Source organism: Carcharodon carcharias, chromosome 25 (assembly GCF_017639515.1).
Source record: "Carcharodon carcharias isolate sCarCar2 chromosome 25, sCarCar2.pri, whole genome shotgun sequence".
In the NCBI taxonomy this organism is placed as follows: Eukaryota; Metazoa; Chordata; class Chondrichthyes; order Lamniformes; family Lamnidae; genus Carcharodon; species Carcharodon carcharias.
In genome coordinates this window covers 5,118,725-5,135,512 of record NC_054491.1, presented here as the reverse complement: position 1 = coordinate 5,135,512, position 16,788 = coordinate 5,118,725, and the positions used below count along the sequence as shown (strand labels likewise).

Below are 16,788 nucleotides of genomic sequence, written 5' to 3'. Positions count from 1 at the left end.
TGTATAATATCTTCACATAGACAGACTGCACTCTTGTGGATTGAATTTTTAATAAAATTTGCTTACAGAAACAGTGTTTAAGCTCCACAAAAAATTTTTGACCTATATAACTCTTCACATTTCCAGTAAAGTTCAGTGACTTTAACAAACCTACGTTTATTATGCCTGATTCCCAAAACTTATATTTGGTCAAATTTTGTATCTGAAGTGAATTTATGTTTTTCCTTTTTGTTAGGATATTTGGACAGTCTTTACAGAGAATAATCTCTCCCACAATGCCCTCATTGCTGTCTTGCATCATTTTATCTGCATGGTCCAGAGTAAGAGAGCTGATGTCATCCAACGAGAATATGCCTTGCATGCAGCTGGACTTTATTTCCTGCTCCTCGAAATCCCAGGTGAGGTTGCATAGCTCAAAAAATGCTTAGTAACATAATCCACGTAACAGAACTCCAAGTCTTTTGTTTTAGGAAAAAATGCCAACCAAGTGCGATGGAATTCTGGCAGATCAATACATTTTTGAACCTGTCAAATAAATTTTCCAACTTTTTGCCTCTTATCAGAAATGTCCACAGTTTGTAAACCAACTTGAGTGTTTTATATGTATGGTTAAACTGAAACTGTAAAAGATATTTTAGGATGGAAATTTTCCTTATCTGATTTTATTTGTAACCCTTCTTTCTGCTTCCCCTTTGTTTTTTCCATAGACTGCTTTTGCAGTGCTGCTGTTGAGTAGCAGCCATGGAAATCATACCTGTGTATGAATTGCTCCCTTGTTTTAGTTATTTTTTTTTTTAAGTGTAAGTTGCTCCATTATAATCAGCAGACCCTTTGACATACTCCTTTTATGTAGACGCAAAGCAGTTTCACAAGACATTAGCTGAAAAAGCAATAGGGTTCTTCTGGAGTGTGGACCTGATTCAGTCTCTGAGTACACTGATGTCAGGAGGTAGGGAGCTGTCTTTGAAGGAGCTTTGTATCAGTTGTGTTTTGCATGGGGTATTATATAACTAGCTGGTGGAATGCTGCTTCTAGAAAAACTAAGTATTTTTAACAAATCTTTTTCATGATTGCTGCCTGTTCCTTCGAATTTGGTAACAATACTTTAGGAATTTAAGACTGGGTTGCAGCCAGAATCTTGTACCAAGCTCATCTCCATACCAATGTTACAAGTTTTATTCAGCTGCCTAAGCAGTTTGAAATATAGTTGAGTTACATTTGAACAAATGCAGCCTAATATTTTTTAAACTATGTGTCTGATGCCAGTTATTTTCAAACGTGGTTGACAGTTGTTCAAAATCCAGGGAATTTTAGTAACTGAGATATTTAAACTCTAATTGTTTGTTTGAGTCTGAGCATTTGGAATTAGAGGAAAAAAAGACTTGGCAGATATAAAGATATTCAAAACAACTTGGCAATTGACCTTTTTATCTAACTTTTTGACATGCAAACAATAAAAGTGTTTTTTATAAATAGATGTATTTGATCTCAGTCAGTTATTAACTTCCTGCTTTTATAAAATATTTTCATCTGAGAACTGGTTAATATCTATAATTGGAAAGAGGTATTGTGGAGACTTGAAATAAATTCAGAATAAATGTATACAAGATTGCTCAGCTCATTATGCTGAGTATCTTGATGAAGGATTAACTAGTGATCAAGCCTAGTGAAAACACTATCTTAAAACATAGGGACTCACCTATGAGAGACCTGAAATTTGAAACCAAAAGTTGTAAACCAACAACGGAAGATTTCAAAACCATACTGTCTTTATTTGAAAGTTCAGTTTGCAGGTATACTCCTCACCACTTACACTTTTTTCACATACAACCACCTATATCGGGGAAATGATGTGAAATGTAGGCATCAATTACAAAGCCGCTCTTAAACTACATTAAGTGGGCCGTCTGATTCAGGCAGTTAAAATGCATTTATCTGCCATTAAACACTAATGACATCTAGAACTCCTGCCACTGCTGAGTGTCCTCTTGTCAGCTTGCTGAGCTGGACACATTCGGGCTCTATTTTAACCTTAAAGAAAATATGAAATTGAACAAATTTTTTATCCCCAAGTTAAGTATGACCCAACTTCTTACCTCGCGGAAGCTGAGCGTCACTCGCAGACACTTCCTCCTACCTCTCCCTGGACCATGACCCCACCACTGAACATCAAGCCATTGTTTCCAGGACTGTCACTGATCTCATCTCCTCTGGGGATCTTCCTCCCACAGCTTCCAACCTGATAGTCGCCCAACCTCGGACGGCCTGCTTCTACCTCCTACCCAAAATCCACAAACAGCACTGTCCCGGTAGACCGATTGTGTCAGCTTGCTCCTGCCCCACTGAACTCATTTCTCGTTATCTTGACTCTCTTCTCTCTCCCCTTGTCCAGTCCCTTCCCACCTACATCCGTGATTCCTCTGACACCTTACGTCACATCAACAATTTCCAGTTCCCTAGCCCCAACCGCTTCCTCTTCACCATGGACGTCCAATCCCTCTACACCTCCATCCCCCACCAGGATGGTCTGAGGGCCCTTAGCTTCTTCCTCGAACAGAGGCCCGAACAATCCCCATCCACCACTACTCTCCTCCATCTGGCTGAACTTGTTCTCACACTGAACAATTTCTCCTTCAACTCCTCTCACTTCCTCCAAATAAAAGGTGTGGCTATGGGTACCCGCATGGGCCCCAGCTATGCCTGTCTCTTTATGGGGTATGTGGAACATTCCTTGTTCCAGTCCTACTCCGGCCCCCTTCCACAACTCTTTCTCCGGTACATCGATGATTACTTCGGTGCTGCTTCATGCTCTCGTCGGGACTTGGAAAAATGTATTAATTTTGCTTCCAATCTCCACCCCTCCATCATTTTCACGTGGTCCATCTCTGACACTTCCCTTCCCTTCCTTGACCTCTCTGTCTCAATCTCTGGTGATAGACTGTCCACCAATATCTATTACAAGCCTACCGACTCCCACAGCTACCTCGACCACAGCTCCTCACACCCCGCTTCCTGTAAGGACTCCATCCCATTCTCTCAGTTCCTTCGCCTCCGTCACATCTGTTCCAATGATGCTACCTTCAAAAACAGTTCCTCTGACATGTCCTCCTTCTTCCTTAACCGAGGTTTTCCACCCACGGTCGTTGACAGGGCCCTCAACCGTGTCCGGCCTATCTCCCGCGCATCCGCCCTCACGCCTTCTCCCTCCCAGAAACATGATAGGGTCCCCCACGTCCTCACTTATCACCCACCAGCCTCCGCATTCAAAGGATCATCCTCCGCCATTTCCGCCAACTCCAGCATGATGCCACCACCAAACACATCTTCCCTTCACCCCCCCTGTCGGCATTCCGTAGGGATCGTTCCCTCTGGGACGCCCTGGTTCACTCCTCCATCACCCCCTACTCAACCCCCACCTATGGCACCACCCCATGCCCACGCAAAAGATGTAACACCTGCCCCTTCTCTTCCTCTCTCCTCACTGTCCAAGGGCCCAAACACTCCTTTCAAGTGAAGCAGCATTTCACTTGCATTTCCCCCAACTTAGTCTACTGCATTTGTTGCTCCCAATGCAGTCTCCTCTACATTTTAGAGACCAAACGTAAACTGAGCGACCGCTTTGCAGAACACCTGTGGTCTGTCCACAAGAATGACCCAAACCTCCCTGTCGCTTGCCATTTTAACACTCCACCCTGCTCTCTTGCCCACATATCTGTCCTTGGGCTGCTGCATTGTTCCAATGAAGCCCAACGCAAACTGGAGGAACAGCACCTCGTCTTCCGACTAGGCACTTTACAGCCTTCTGGACTGAATATTGAATTCAACAACTTTAGGTCTTGAGCTCCCTCCTCCATCCCCACCCCCTTTCCGTTTCTTCCCCCTTCCTTTGGTTTTTTTTTCCTCCAATAATTTATATAGATTTTTCTTTTCCCACCTATTTACATTATTTTTAAATCTTTTATGCTCTCCCACCCCCACTAGAGCTATACCTTGAGTGCCCTACCATCCATTCTTAATTAGCACATTCGTTTAGATAATGTCACCAACTTCAACACCTCTGTGTTCTTTTGTCTGTGACATCTTTTGATGATCTGCTCCTATCCTAACACCCACCCCCCCCCCCAGCTTAAACCAGCTTATATTTCCCTCTCCTTGTAAAGAAAGATCAGTTCTGTTGAAGGGTCATGAGGACTCAACGTCAACTCTTTTCTTCTCCGCCAATGCTGCCAGACTGCTGAGTTTTTCCAGGTAATTCTGTTTTTGTTTTGGATTTCCAGCATCCGCAGTTTTTTTTGTTTTTATTCTTAAAAATTGTGTTACACGTTCCAGCTCTGTTTTAAGATGAGAAGGGAGCTCACAGCCTGTCTGATTAACTTGTTAATTTGCCGTCTTACAGATAGCTGACAGTTTCAGGACTTTAATCTCAGCAAAGTTGACTGAATTATTGGCTGCCTGTACAGGCTCCTGAATCACTTTTGTGTGCTGAACAGAATTATCCTGACTTCTTACATGCCTCCACTACTTTACATCATTCCTTTGCTATACTGATTTACTGTGTATAGTTTGCAAACTGCATGGATACCAGCACACCAGCTGTTAGTGGTGGGGACTGTACTGCTCTGATAATTACACACATCATATCAGGTGCCAAATGATTGATTTGAGTGGGGTGGTACGTTGAAACAACTGTTTACAATGATAATCCTAATTTTCTAACCTTTCCAAAGTCATACCTCTTTCTGGCAACCACCATTGTTTGTATTGTATGTGGGGAGAGGGCCTTTGTCTAGGCATCAACCTGTGTCTTTTGTAACAGAGGTATGGCCTGATAGCATGACCTTGTGACCTTGATTTATTTCCCCCCTCCCACCTTCACCGTTCTACCTGTCACCACCCCCTGAGAACACAGCAGAGATGTAATGCTGTGTCAGAAATGATTGTAGTTGTAAACTTGTTATTTTGCATTAAGGTCACAAGCCTGCTGCTATGTCATCTATTACATCGTGATTGCCAACTTGTTTGTAATTTACCTCTTTACTGACTACATGTCAGTTTATGGCTATGACCGATGTCTTGTGTATAGGCATACTTAATTCAGAAACTGTCTTTATAATGAAAGCTGTTGGAATGAAAAATGGCTTGAAATCAAGTAAATGTGCTTTTAGTTCTTTCAGAAAACACCACCCAGTAATGCACTTTGATTCTGAATCTAATTCTGCACATTGGTCAACACCCTACAGCTGCTGAGCCGAGCCTTGTAGCCTATTGCATTTCAGTACTGTATGGAAACTTCAAATTTTGTCTCATATTGATTCCACCTGACCGTAGAACTGTTTTTGATTTTGGTTTGTTTCCAGAAAATATTGCAACTAATGCAGATTGCTGAGGCACTGGGATTTTGGTCTGTCACATGTCTAGTAACATGTATATTTAATTATTTGTCATTGAATTATTGTCACATTGGCTCAGTTGTTTGCACTGATGCCTCCTGAGTTAGAAAATTCAAATCCCTCTCTAGGACTTATCACATAACTGACTTTCGGAGGGAGTGTTGCCTCCTTAGTGAGGTCATCTTTCCGATGAGACATTAAGCTGAGGCCTCCAGCAGAGATGGATGTAAAAGATTCCTTGGCACAATTAAGAGTGCAGTAAGTTCTCCAAGTGCTCAGACCAACATTTCTCACTTGACCAGCGTTTGACTCCTTTCTTGTTCAAATTCACCCTATTAGCTTAAATATCAAATATTACATGCATACGGTTATAACAATGCAGGATCAGGTCTTCATTGAGATACCATTCTCATGATTCCTGTATGAGTGCAGGAATTTCACTCTTGTATTCCATTTTTACCTTGGATCACTACATTCAATGCATACCACCAATAAATCATAATGAAGCAAAGATGCATGCAAGTAGTAGCAGAATAGCAAACATAGATTCAGCAAAATGCACTTAACCTTTTATTAATCTCTACTAATCATTTGGTAATTCAGGGTTTGTGAGGGCAATGTTACCAGTTCCATTTTCCCATAAGCAAAAGTGAACAAGCTGACATATTCCAGCTACCAAACATGGCCGAGTTACTTTCACACATTCCATCAGCCTCCTTACCTGTGGAGCTGCCCATGTCTTAAACTCACTTACAAAATGCATTACTTCCTGAAAAATGTATATTTTATTTTCTGAAGGATACTGCTCAGCTGAAGGCTGTTTTAACTCCTCATTTACTGGTCCAGCTGGCTGCCCAGAACATTGAAGTATTCAGGTAGTGCAGACTCTCATCCCAACAACAACAGCACTGAATGATTCTGATTGTTCACGCCTTGAACTGCTGTTATATTCCTTGCTGTTCGCAGTTCACTTACCTAATTGTGCTTCGGGAGTAATTCATTGGTTATAAAAGTACTTTGGGACTTTATAATGTATTATGTAAATACATTTTATTTTTCTCAATTTGGGAAAAACATTGCCAATTGTTTGCCCATTAGAAATTTGGAGTGCTGAAAATTCCAAAAATGTTTCAACTATCCTATGTCTCTGGTTGTAGGTGTGTAGCACTAAAGAATTTTGTCTGCTTGAGTAAACATACAATTCTTTTCTTTTGAGACTGAAGTATTTAACCTAAAGGGAACACATATGCCTCATTCTGTTTTGGAGCTGTAGAAAATGTTTACAGCTTCTACAGCACTTCTCTTCGTGATGGCAGCACCCTTGATATCCTCCAACCAAAGCCCAGGGAACGTTACCATATCATTTTGCACTCTAACAGCCTATTATTCCCAGCAGTCATGCATTCATATATACCATTGCAATCTAAATAAGCTGGGATGAAATGTGTAGTGACTTCCTAGAGCATGTATAGTTTTATTTCTAAAGGGCACTGATTTTATAGATATTGAAATCACATAAGAATACTCACTTTGTATTGGTAAATACTTTTCCAGGTATGTTGATACTTTGCATCTGTAATTTTTAAAATGTATATTTTTGTAGGAAGTGTAGCCAACCGTATCTTTCACCCAGTACTTTTTGACAAATGCCTGGACACTATTAAAAAGAGCTGGCCTGTAACAGAAGAAGGGAATAGAAAGCGGAAGAAAGATACCCAATTGAAGAGTTCTCAGGATGGGGTGAAAGGAAGAAAGCGAGCCAAGCCAGTCAGACAGAAAAATAATGAGGTATGTACCACTCTGGCCTTTGCGAAAGAATGATAACAACTTTGATAAAAGCAAAATACTGCGGATGCTGGAAATCTGAAACAAAAACAAAAATAGCTGGAAAAACTCAGCAGGTCTGACAGCATCTGTGGAGAGGAATACAGTTAATGTTGCCAGTCCATATAACTCTTCATATTGATATTTTGATATTGGTTTTCCATGTCAAGTGCACTCTTCAGTCAAGAGCTCCTCATGAGGTACGAGATAGATTTGGAACTCGAATGTAAGCTAATTAATTACATTAGTACCAATTTTTTGTTTCTGATTTTCAAAGGGCACAAGGTGACTGAAGATGCCCTGTGGTCTAATATCTGTTCCTCCATTCCAGGATATATTTGAGGAGGAGGATGATGAGGAAGATGCCGATGTTTATTTTTCCACACATGATCTCTGCCGTATCAGGGATGATATTTTGTCTCTGCTGAAAAATATCCTGCGACTGCTGTCCAAATTCTTCTTGAAAGAAAAATCTGATTGTGCTCAACACTGTCTGCAGGTAAAGATGCAGGCTGCTGTGCCAATCTTACGATGGGCCCAACACATTTGAATCAGATTGATGGTATAACTTATTTTGATATATGGGTACTGGAATAGAATATAACTATTAGTCAACACTTCAAAATTTTATACTATTTTATGCTGCCTGTCCCCTTTGATTCTGATCTAGCGTCCAACTGCTACAAATTGTATACTAAATAATCGCTTTAATTACCTTATGTCAGAGCAAATACAACTCATTGGTATCACTGGGTCCTGTTGACAGTATATAGCATGCCATTTAGGAACAATGGTTCACTTAATAGTGCATGTTGATATCCTATTAATTTAACAAATAGATAATAATTGATTTGAAATATGAAATCAAGTAACTGTCTCGAATATGATGGTTCTTGAGCTGATGGTATGCCAAGGAAAGCGATTGATTAAAAATGAACAGAGGCTATTGAATATTTTGGGGTCCTTTAACTGTGAAAGGAAAGGATACAGGCAAAGCCTTTGTAGAATCACATTGCAGTTAATTAAGTGAATAATGTCTGCGATAGGGCATAATGTCCATGAACTGTGAAGGTGATTGTTTTATGAGAATATTTGTGCAGATAACTGGTTTTAATTAATCCTGATTATTTGCATTTTTGAGACTTTTTTTGTTTCTGTAGCTATTTGCTGAACTGACCAACTTTGAGACTGTAATTGGAGTATTAGACTTTTCCGATTCTATGTAAGTATGCAAATACAGTAAAGAAAACTTCACTCATTTCTCTGAACAGTGTATGTAGCATGTTTGCTATTTGTTCTAGTGGCAATAAGTGTGCACTTTATTAATTTTTTTTTCTATTCCTGCATTCCTCTAAAACTCCTTGACCCCCTTACTAGCATTCTGTAGGTACCCCTCCTGTTCATGTATGAACCAGACTGCTAAGCACTACTAGCTATCCAACTTCAGATAGTCGAGCTCTAGCCTGCTCTCCACTCTAGTATCCAATCTTGTACACTTCCTATAAGGATCAAAAGTCCAAATTTTGGCTAATTTTACTCTCATTCTCGCGGAGAACTGCAGCTATCTTTAGTGCCCTCCTTGGCTATCCTGGCTAATTGAGGATTTCCTGGTCTGTGGTGCAGTAGTGATTTTTACTGCATAGTTATCAGGGGACAACGTTTGACTTGTGATTATGATGGAAATATAGATGTTATTTAGGTAGAGGATTTTGTGTTTTTCATAGTTTTCTATTTCTTGGTTAAGTTTTCCCTCCTCCTTCCTCCTGGGTCTGATACCATGAACCTGGGTTTTGAAAGGAGATATGAGATCAGTCTAAGGTGACTAGGTCCCAGATTTCTTCAACTGAAATCATGGAAATAGCTAATAGTGTTACTTTGTAGATGAAACATGTTGCTCTGTTTCTGGAAATAATTTCTAAAGTTTATTGATGGTAAGTGTAGCTGGAGTTCCCATTAACTAGGCATTAATGTGTTGGAAATGATGTTTTGAATTATAAAGCAGCAGCATGTTTAGGCAAGAGTGACCAACAATTTGCAGCATATTTTATTAAACTCAGTCGAATGATTTCCTTGTTTTGGAAAGGATTTATTTAAAATTAGCAGATCTGCTAAATATATATTCAACAAATTGGAGTTATTTGGACTCTTTAACTGTCCTCTTGTTTTTGTTCTCAGAAATATTGAAAGGATGAAGACTTTGCCAGAATTGGCTTATTATGGACTTAAATTACTGTGCTCCCCTAACCATGGTGATGTTAAAAAGGTACTGGCCTTAAGAGCTTAACATAATATTTGTTTCAGGTCATTAATTTCAATATAATTAATAAATTGAAATTAATGTGATTAGATGTATTTAATTTTGTTTTGCATCTTTCCAGACACTCCGCTGGCTCTTCCAAAGACTATTGAATACAATTTTATTGGTAGGAGGAGGAGGTGGTTCCAAATCTGGTGTACTTCTGGGAGTGGGACAGAAAGTTATTGCTGCCAGAGATCAAGCTATTAGATTTGTCAGGTGAGAAGTTCTCATGAAATGTTTTTCTTTTGGAGGAAACATTTTTAGGTTCTTTTTAACATTTGATCCAAAATAAGTTACTTTTCTAGAATACAGCTAAACATGGTTTGATAAGGGCCTATGATTTCCTAGGTGAAAAACTATCAAGGTCCCATCCCATAGCTAGTTTGCTAGCTATAAGCCTAGTAGCTGCGTGATGCAACAGAAATGAAGTTGTTGATTAATCACAGAAATCAATCCCCCTCAATTAGAATAAGACAGACCCAGACATGAGGTGAGGAAATCTCCAGTGGTGGAAAGTTTTGAGAACCGTAGGCCCAAAGTGACCTATTGCTTTTGAGCATATACACTTCTCATATTTCATGTCTCAAATACTCTTATACCTTCTCCCAAAATATCATTTTGATTGCCTTGGTATGTCCCAATTTGCTTTGACAAATGAACAGCTAAAGTAGAGCCATCCATATTTTTGAATGTTAATTTTAATTTTTCTTGGTCTCTTTGCTAGTTGTGTACTAAGTAGAGGGAATATTTTGTATGAAGAACAGTTACACAGCAGTAAAAGTGGTATGAAAACATTATCATATGAATTTATTATGACTTTGAAATATTTTGTTCATAGTTACATTGTGGATCAGATGGAAGACACTGCGTTACCTGTACTTCGAGTTTTGCTGCAGCACATCTGCACTAAGGTTTGAATTTTTTTGCTTTGGAATGATATATTACAGTTGCTAATCTAGGATGTTGAAAATTTCAAGCAAATAAAAAATTGATAGATTCAACATAACTTTATCTACAAATTTCGCATAAAGTGTTTCAGATTTTAGCACCGAAGGAGCTGATTAGCTCTCTGAGAGCCATATACGTTACCCGTTTCCTTTTGTAATATTTCTTCCACTATCTAAAATGGTTTTTATGTTTCTGGTAGACCTTCCATGTCCTATCAATTCTAAATTGAAAAATGAATCTAATTTTCCCTTTTATTTTGGTGTTAATCTTTATTTTATGCCTTTGAGTTACCAACTCATTAGCCCGTAGAAGTTGGATTTCCTAATTTACTTTTTCAAGACTTTCAATCTTATTTGCTTTAATCTTTGGTTACTCTAGTTTCTCCTCATATTTAATGCATCACTGTCCTGAAAGCATCAGTGAATTCTTTCTCTACCCACTTAATGGCATTCCTAAAGTAAGGTACCTAAAATTGGGTGAAATATTCTAACTGCAGCCTGACAAATGATTTATATAGGTTTAACATTGTCTCAAGAATTATTCATTTAGCATCCCACAACTTTTATTCATCTTGTTCTGCTCTAATCCACTTTGGTGAGCATCACAGTCAATAAAGTTCAAAAATTGATTTGAACCTTCAATTGCTTCATAGAAACAAATTTGAATTGAAATGGCTAACTCCTTTTTGAAAATTGGTTATCTATTTTCAGTGCACATTATGTTGAGTAAAATGTCCAATGTGCTATACTTTGAAATTAGGTGTGAAAAGTGAAACTTTGTTGCATTAATTTATTTTTTATGAGCTGCAAGTATTGTCCTACATATTCTCAATTTAAAATGGTTTCTAATTTCACAGCCTTATATTCACATAACTCCTATACTGGAGTCAAATGTCCCAAGGTACTTCAGAGGATCACTGTGAAACAATTTGTCACCAAGCCACATAAAGGGATATTAAGGCAATTGAAGGCTGGAGGAGGCTACAGAGATAGGGATGGCTGAGGCTTTAGGGAGATTTAAAAACAATAATGATAAACTTTAAAATCAAGATATTGCTTAAACGGGAGCCATGTAGATCAGTGAGTACAAGGTGAATGGAACTTGGTGCAAGTTAAAATACAGGCAGTAGACTTAGTGATGACCTCCATTTACAGAAGGCAAAATGACAGAGCCTGGCTAGAAGTGGGTTGGCATAGTGGCCTGGATCTTGTAGGTAGAATTCGCTACTATTGCAACCACAAGATCCAGGCCATTCAGATTCAGAGGTCACAAAGGGTTTCCAGCAGCAGATGAGTTAAGGCAGAGTCCAGCAATGTTACAGAGGTGGACATAGGCAGTCTTTGTGATGCTGCAGTTAAGTAGTCAGTAGCTCATCGTGGTCAAAAATAATATGAAGTTGTGAACAGTCTGATTCAGCATCAAGCAGTTGCTAGGGAGAGAAATGGAGTCCGTGGCTAGAAATAGGGTTTGTGGTGCGGACTGAAGACAATGGTCTTCCCAGTATTTAGTTGGAGGAAATTTCTGTTCCTCCACAGAATGACAATTTAGAAACTGTGGAGTTGTTGCGAGAGATGAAGGTGTAGGCTGGGTGACATCAGCATATGCATGGAGCGTTATATGCTTTTTGGATCATGTCGCCAAGGGGTAGCATATAGATGAGAAATAGGAGAGACCCAAGGAAAGATCCTTGGAGCACATCTGAAATAAATGTGCGGGAGTGGGAAGAGAAGCTATTGCAGGTGGCTCTGTGGCTACAGCTGGTTAGATAAGAATGGGACCAGGTGATTGCAGTCCCACCTAGCTGAATGATGCTAGAGAGCCATTGGGGTAGGATGATGTGGTCAGCCTTGCCAAGGGCTGCAGACTGGTTGAGCAGGACAAGATGATATAGTTTACTTTTGGCACAATCACTTAGGATATCATTTATGAACCGTTTGAGAATCGCTTTGGTTTTGTGGTAGGGATGGAAACCTCTATTACACCAATTTACGTACCTTAGCAGATATAAAATGCTTGTTTGAAAGCAACGTATATACTGCCTTTTGTGTTCTTGGGAGTTCTCAGCCAATTGATCACTCTAGATTTACTGTCATTTATGTAGGTAATATATTGGCTAATTTGCACACAGTAAAACCCCACAGGCAGCAAACAGCAGGCCTGAAAATCTGTTTCAGTGCATTAGCTGAGGCTTGAATGTTGCCAATGTGTTAGGAAAACTTGCTTTCTAAATAATTAAGTGGGGTCTTTAAGTTTCCTTGAATTTGAGACTTTGATTTGATCTCATTTGAAAGATGACACTTCTCACAATACAACCACCCATCGACACCTGGACCGTGTGAACAAGCTCATTGTGGATCTTGAACCCATAATCTTAAGTGAGCACATTACCAACAGCCAAACTCAGTTAATCCCCACAAGATGACTTGTTTGGCATGTCCACTTGTCTTGGCTGATTTGAGTTTTTGTTAGCTACATTTCATTTTCTATGACATTTAACTACCTACATACTGGCGGCTGGCATATCCATGCTCGTTCACAATACTCAGTAAATGTCCACATTGGTAATCTCTTTGGGGCTTCTTCTGCTCTGCTGCCCTAACTTCAGCAGAAATCCTGTTTACGCCCGCTTTTGACAACCTTCTGCCAAAGTTATAGTGGTGAAGCAGAAGAAATTTCTTCTGCAGTTTCAGGATTTTTTTTAACACAGGTGATAGCTTGGAATAGTGTGAACTGTTGTGGACTCTATATTATAAAGAGAATATAATGGCAGAGGTGCAAAAAAGCAGATACTAGGATGATGCCAGAACTAAGGGGTGACTTGATGGAGGTCTGCAAGATTATGAAAATGTAAACATTAAGATGATTTTACTTTCGGGGGAGACCAGAATTAGTAGCCATGAATATAGGATTGTCACTAATAAATCCAGTATGGATTCGGGAGGAATTTCTTTACCCAGCGAATGGTTGAAATGTGGAACTTATTACCACATGGAGTAGTTGAAGTATTGAGTAGGGGGAGGCTTGTGTGGAGTAAAAATACCGGCTGTTCTGTTCCATAAATACTATGTAAATTTCCATTGGTTAAAGGAAATGATTAGCGGTGTCCCATAAGGATCTGTACCAGAGTCTCAACCAATCATGAATAAATGACTTGGATAACGCAATAAAGAGCCACATATCCAAGTTTGCTAATGATGCAAAGATTGGTAGTGTAATGGGTGTATAAAATTGCAATGTTTATTTATAATAGGTTAAATGACTGAGCAAAACTGTAACAATTCAGTGCAGATGAGTGTGAGGATATTCATTTTGGGCCCAAAAATATTAAATCTGAGGTTTTTTTTTAAATAGTGAAACGTTAGAAGCAGTGGAAGTCAAAAAAAATTGGGTGTCTGTGTACACAAATTACTAGAATGTAGTAATCAAGTACAAAAAGTAACCTAAGATCTAATGTTCTGTTATCCTTTTATAACTACAAAGGCTACAGTATAAAGGGACAGCAGTTTTCCCAAGGCTGTGCAAAGCCCTGGTTAGACTACACCTGTAGTGTTGTGTACTGTTCTGGCAACTTAGGACATATTGACCTTCAAAGAAGTGCAGTGCAGATTCAGCAAAATGTTACCAGGGCTCCAAGGATTAGATTATCAAAGCAGATCACAAAAACAGAAGCCTTGTAATTCCTTGGAATATGGAAGGTTAAGGGGTGATTTCATTGCAGTCTTTAGGGCTTTGAAATAAATTTATAGGGTAGATAGAGAGAAACTTTGTCAACTGGTGGGGAAACTCAGACAAACGAGCATAACCAAATCAGAGACAAGCCATGCAAAAGAGAATAAAAGCAAAATACTATGACTACTAGAGATCTGAAATAAAAACAGCAATTTTTCCAGTGCTTTGTTTTTAATTCAGGAGAGAAGGAAAGACTTATGCAAAGGGTGATGGAAATTCTCCCACACAAACCAGCAGATGCAAGCTTATTAATAATTTATTATAATCCAACATTGATAGATTTTTGCTATCCAAGGGTATTAAGGGATATGGAGCAAGCAGGAGGTTGATGTGTGGAGTTAGGATAATCAGCCATGATTTCATTGCATTGTAGAACAGGCTGAAAGGACTGAATGGGCTAATCCTATTCCTGTGCTGGCGTTTGATACTGTTTATGTTGTAGGTACCAGATAAAGCGGAATATCGTACCCATGGTGCCCAGGCCCTTGTGAAATTGCTGACAAGACTTCCTTCTGTGGACTTTGTTGCTTTCTTAGATTGGTTGCACAAATACTCACAAAACAGCAAGGTAAGAAAACTATACTACTGAAGTTGCTGGAAATCCAAATTAAAAATACTCAACATGTCAGACAGCATCTGTGGGGAAAGTTAAAAACAGTGAACCTTTTCAAGTTGTTGACCTTTCATTAGATTGAGCTCTCCACCTGCTGCCTAACCGGCTGATTATTTTTAACATTTTCTGTTCTTATTTAAAGTAAGATATGGGGGAAGGTTTATAACTTCTTCACCTGGTTGATCCTCTGGTGAAGAGGATTGTCTATCTGCTGTAGAACAGGTTTGAACTTCATTGAATAAAAACCAAGCAGGTTCTATAAACAGATGGGTGATCCATTCTACCTTATTACTACCCAAGCCGTGAAGACGAAAACCTACTTGAATCCCTACTCTTTGGTGTGCAGCTTGTGCATCATGTTACAATAAGCAATATTTTACCATCTTTTCAGTAAATTCAAATGTAAATATTCTAACATGATGACTACTAATGTGGCATGTGTTCATTTTAATTTTATTTTTTTTTTCTTTTATGCCTCCTTCAATTGCATTACAAAATAATTTCTTTGAATAACAAGATTTTGAACTTTAATATTGGCCTGAATGGTTGCTGTCTCAGATACTCAGTGAGGAAGAGGATGCATTACACCTCTTTTCTTTTAACACTTAATTTGTGCACTGTTTCTTATGATTTTTAGGTAGCTTACAGAAACTTTACATTAGATGTGGTAATGGCATTACTGGACCTTCCTGAGAGGGAACAAGATAGCTCCATTCCTCCAGAGCATCAGAAGTATCTCTATCACAAATACTGGATTCAGTTTGTAATCTTGGGTAGATGCTCTGATAAGGCTCCCTCAGTCCGAAGCAGAGCACTCGCTTGTCTTGCACAGTGCCTAGAGTTGAATTCTTTAACAGCTGTGGAGTATGTTCAGGAAATATTGCTAGGAAGTAAGTATCATTAAAATCATAATGCACTTTTCAATCTATTACTACTTTGCACAAACTTGTATTCAATTTTGCAGGATACATATTGAAATATACAGAAGTGCCTGAGTAGTAGAAATTAGTGGTTAGTATGAAAATGATCGAGAATGCCAGATTTAGTGCACAATGATTTGTCTAGTTGCTCTGGGTTACAGGATTCTGACTCCCAAGATTCTTGAAGCCTTGACTTGAATATGTGTGGAGCTGCTGCACAAACATTTAATCAATATCGTTCTTCCAAATGCAGTAATGCACACATTCAGTTAGTCTGCAAAGAATGTAATTCTGCTCCTATTATTCCATGTAATTATTCACATTGTTCTCCGCAAGCTTATGTCAGTCAATGCAGCTCAGTTATTGATGGGAGCAGACTTAATGAACTGTTATCAATGAATTATATAAGCTACTTGGTGGATAGTTTTCCACAAATTCATTTAATTAGATTTTTTTCCCTCTTCTTGACAAGTGCTTATGTTGACAACAGATTCTATTTTCCCAATAGAAATTATAGCATCAGCACGATGGGGAAAACCCATCCTATATTAGAGATTTGAGTGGAGTCACACACCTGGCTGAATGCTGAAGTTGTAAATTACTATTAAATGATGTTCTAGAGACAATTTAAGAATGGCTTCCTGTCAGTGTCAGGAAAAATGAGAACAAACTCTCATTTTGAATGTTTGCATGCATGGGTTGTCGATTGCTGCTGGATCTACCTGGCTGTTGACATCATTCTTGTATGTTTTATTATGTTCTGATTTATGCATCAGTTTGAACCTGGTCAAAGCCTAAAGAAAAATACTTTTAAACCAAATTGCTAGTGCTTCTTGAAGCTTCCTAAAGGTTGAAACAAACTAATAAACTGGTCAGCCCAGGGAGGCAGTCATTTATGGTAAATCACTTCAAGCTAATTTTTGCAGTTGGAGGAAGATCAATGTTTCATGGGCAGTCAGATGGAGAACTGAACAGTCCGGAGAATACGGTGAAGGTGGATGCTGAAGGTAACCATATAATTCTTTTTACTTTCAATAAAAGCATGATTAGGTTGAGGCAGCATGG

The 16,788-nt window shown here is 38.9% G+C and overlaps 1 protein-coding gene across 3 annotated transcripts in view; it reads left to right on the top strand.

Annotated features, from left to right (window-relative positions):
• Positions 1-16,788, top strand: part of ncapd3 (non-SMC condensin II complex, subunit D3) — an 80,188-nt gene that overhangs the window by 11,085 nt on the left and 52,315 nt on the right. For all 3 annotated transcript variants that reach the window (XM_041174471.1, XM_041174470.1, XM_041174472.1), the window contains exons 3-12: positions 236-398; positions 6,994-7,178; positions 7,546-7,713; positions 8,375-8,436; positions 9,390-9,477; positions 9,593-9,729; positions 10,352-10,424; positions 14,633-14,758; positions 15,441-15,693; positions 16,650-16,730. In XM_041174471.1, coding sequence (XP_041030405.1) covers positions 236-398; positions 6,994-7,178; positions 7,546-7,713; positions 8,375-8,436; positions 9,390-9,477; positions 9,593-9,729; positions 10,352-10,424; positions 14,633-14,758; positions 15,441-15,693; positions 16,650-16,730 — 1,336 coding nt within the window. The remainder of the gene's footprint in view (positions 1-235; positions 399-6,993; positions 7,179-7,545; positions 7,714-8,374; positions 8,437-9,389; positions 9,478-9,592; positions 9,730-10,351; positions 10,425-14,632; positions 14,759-15,440; positions 15,694-16,649; positions 16,731-16,788) is intronic.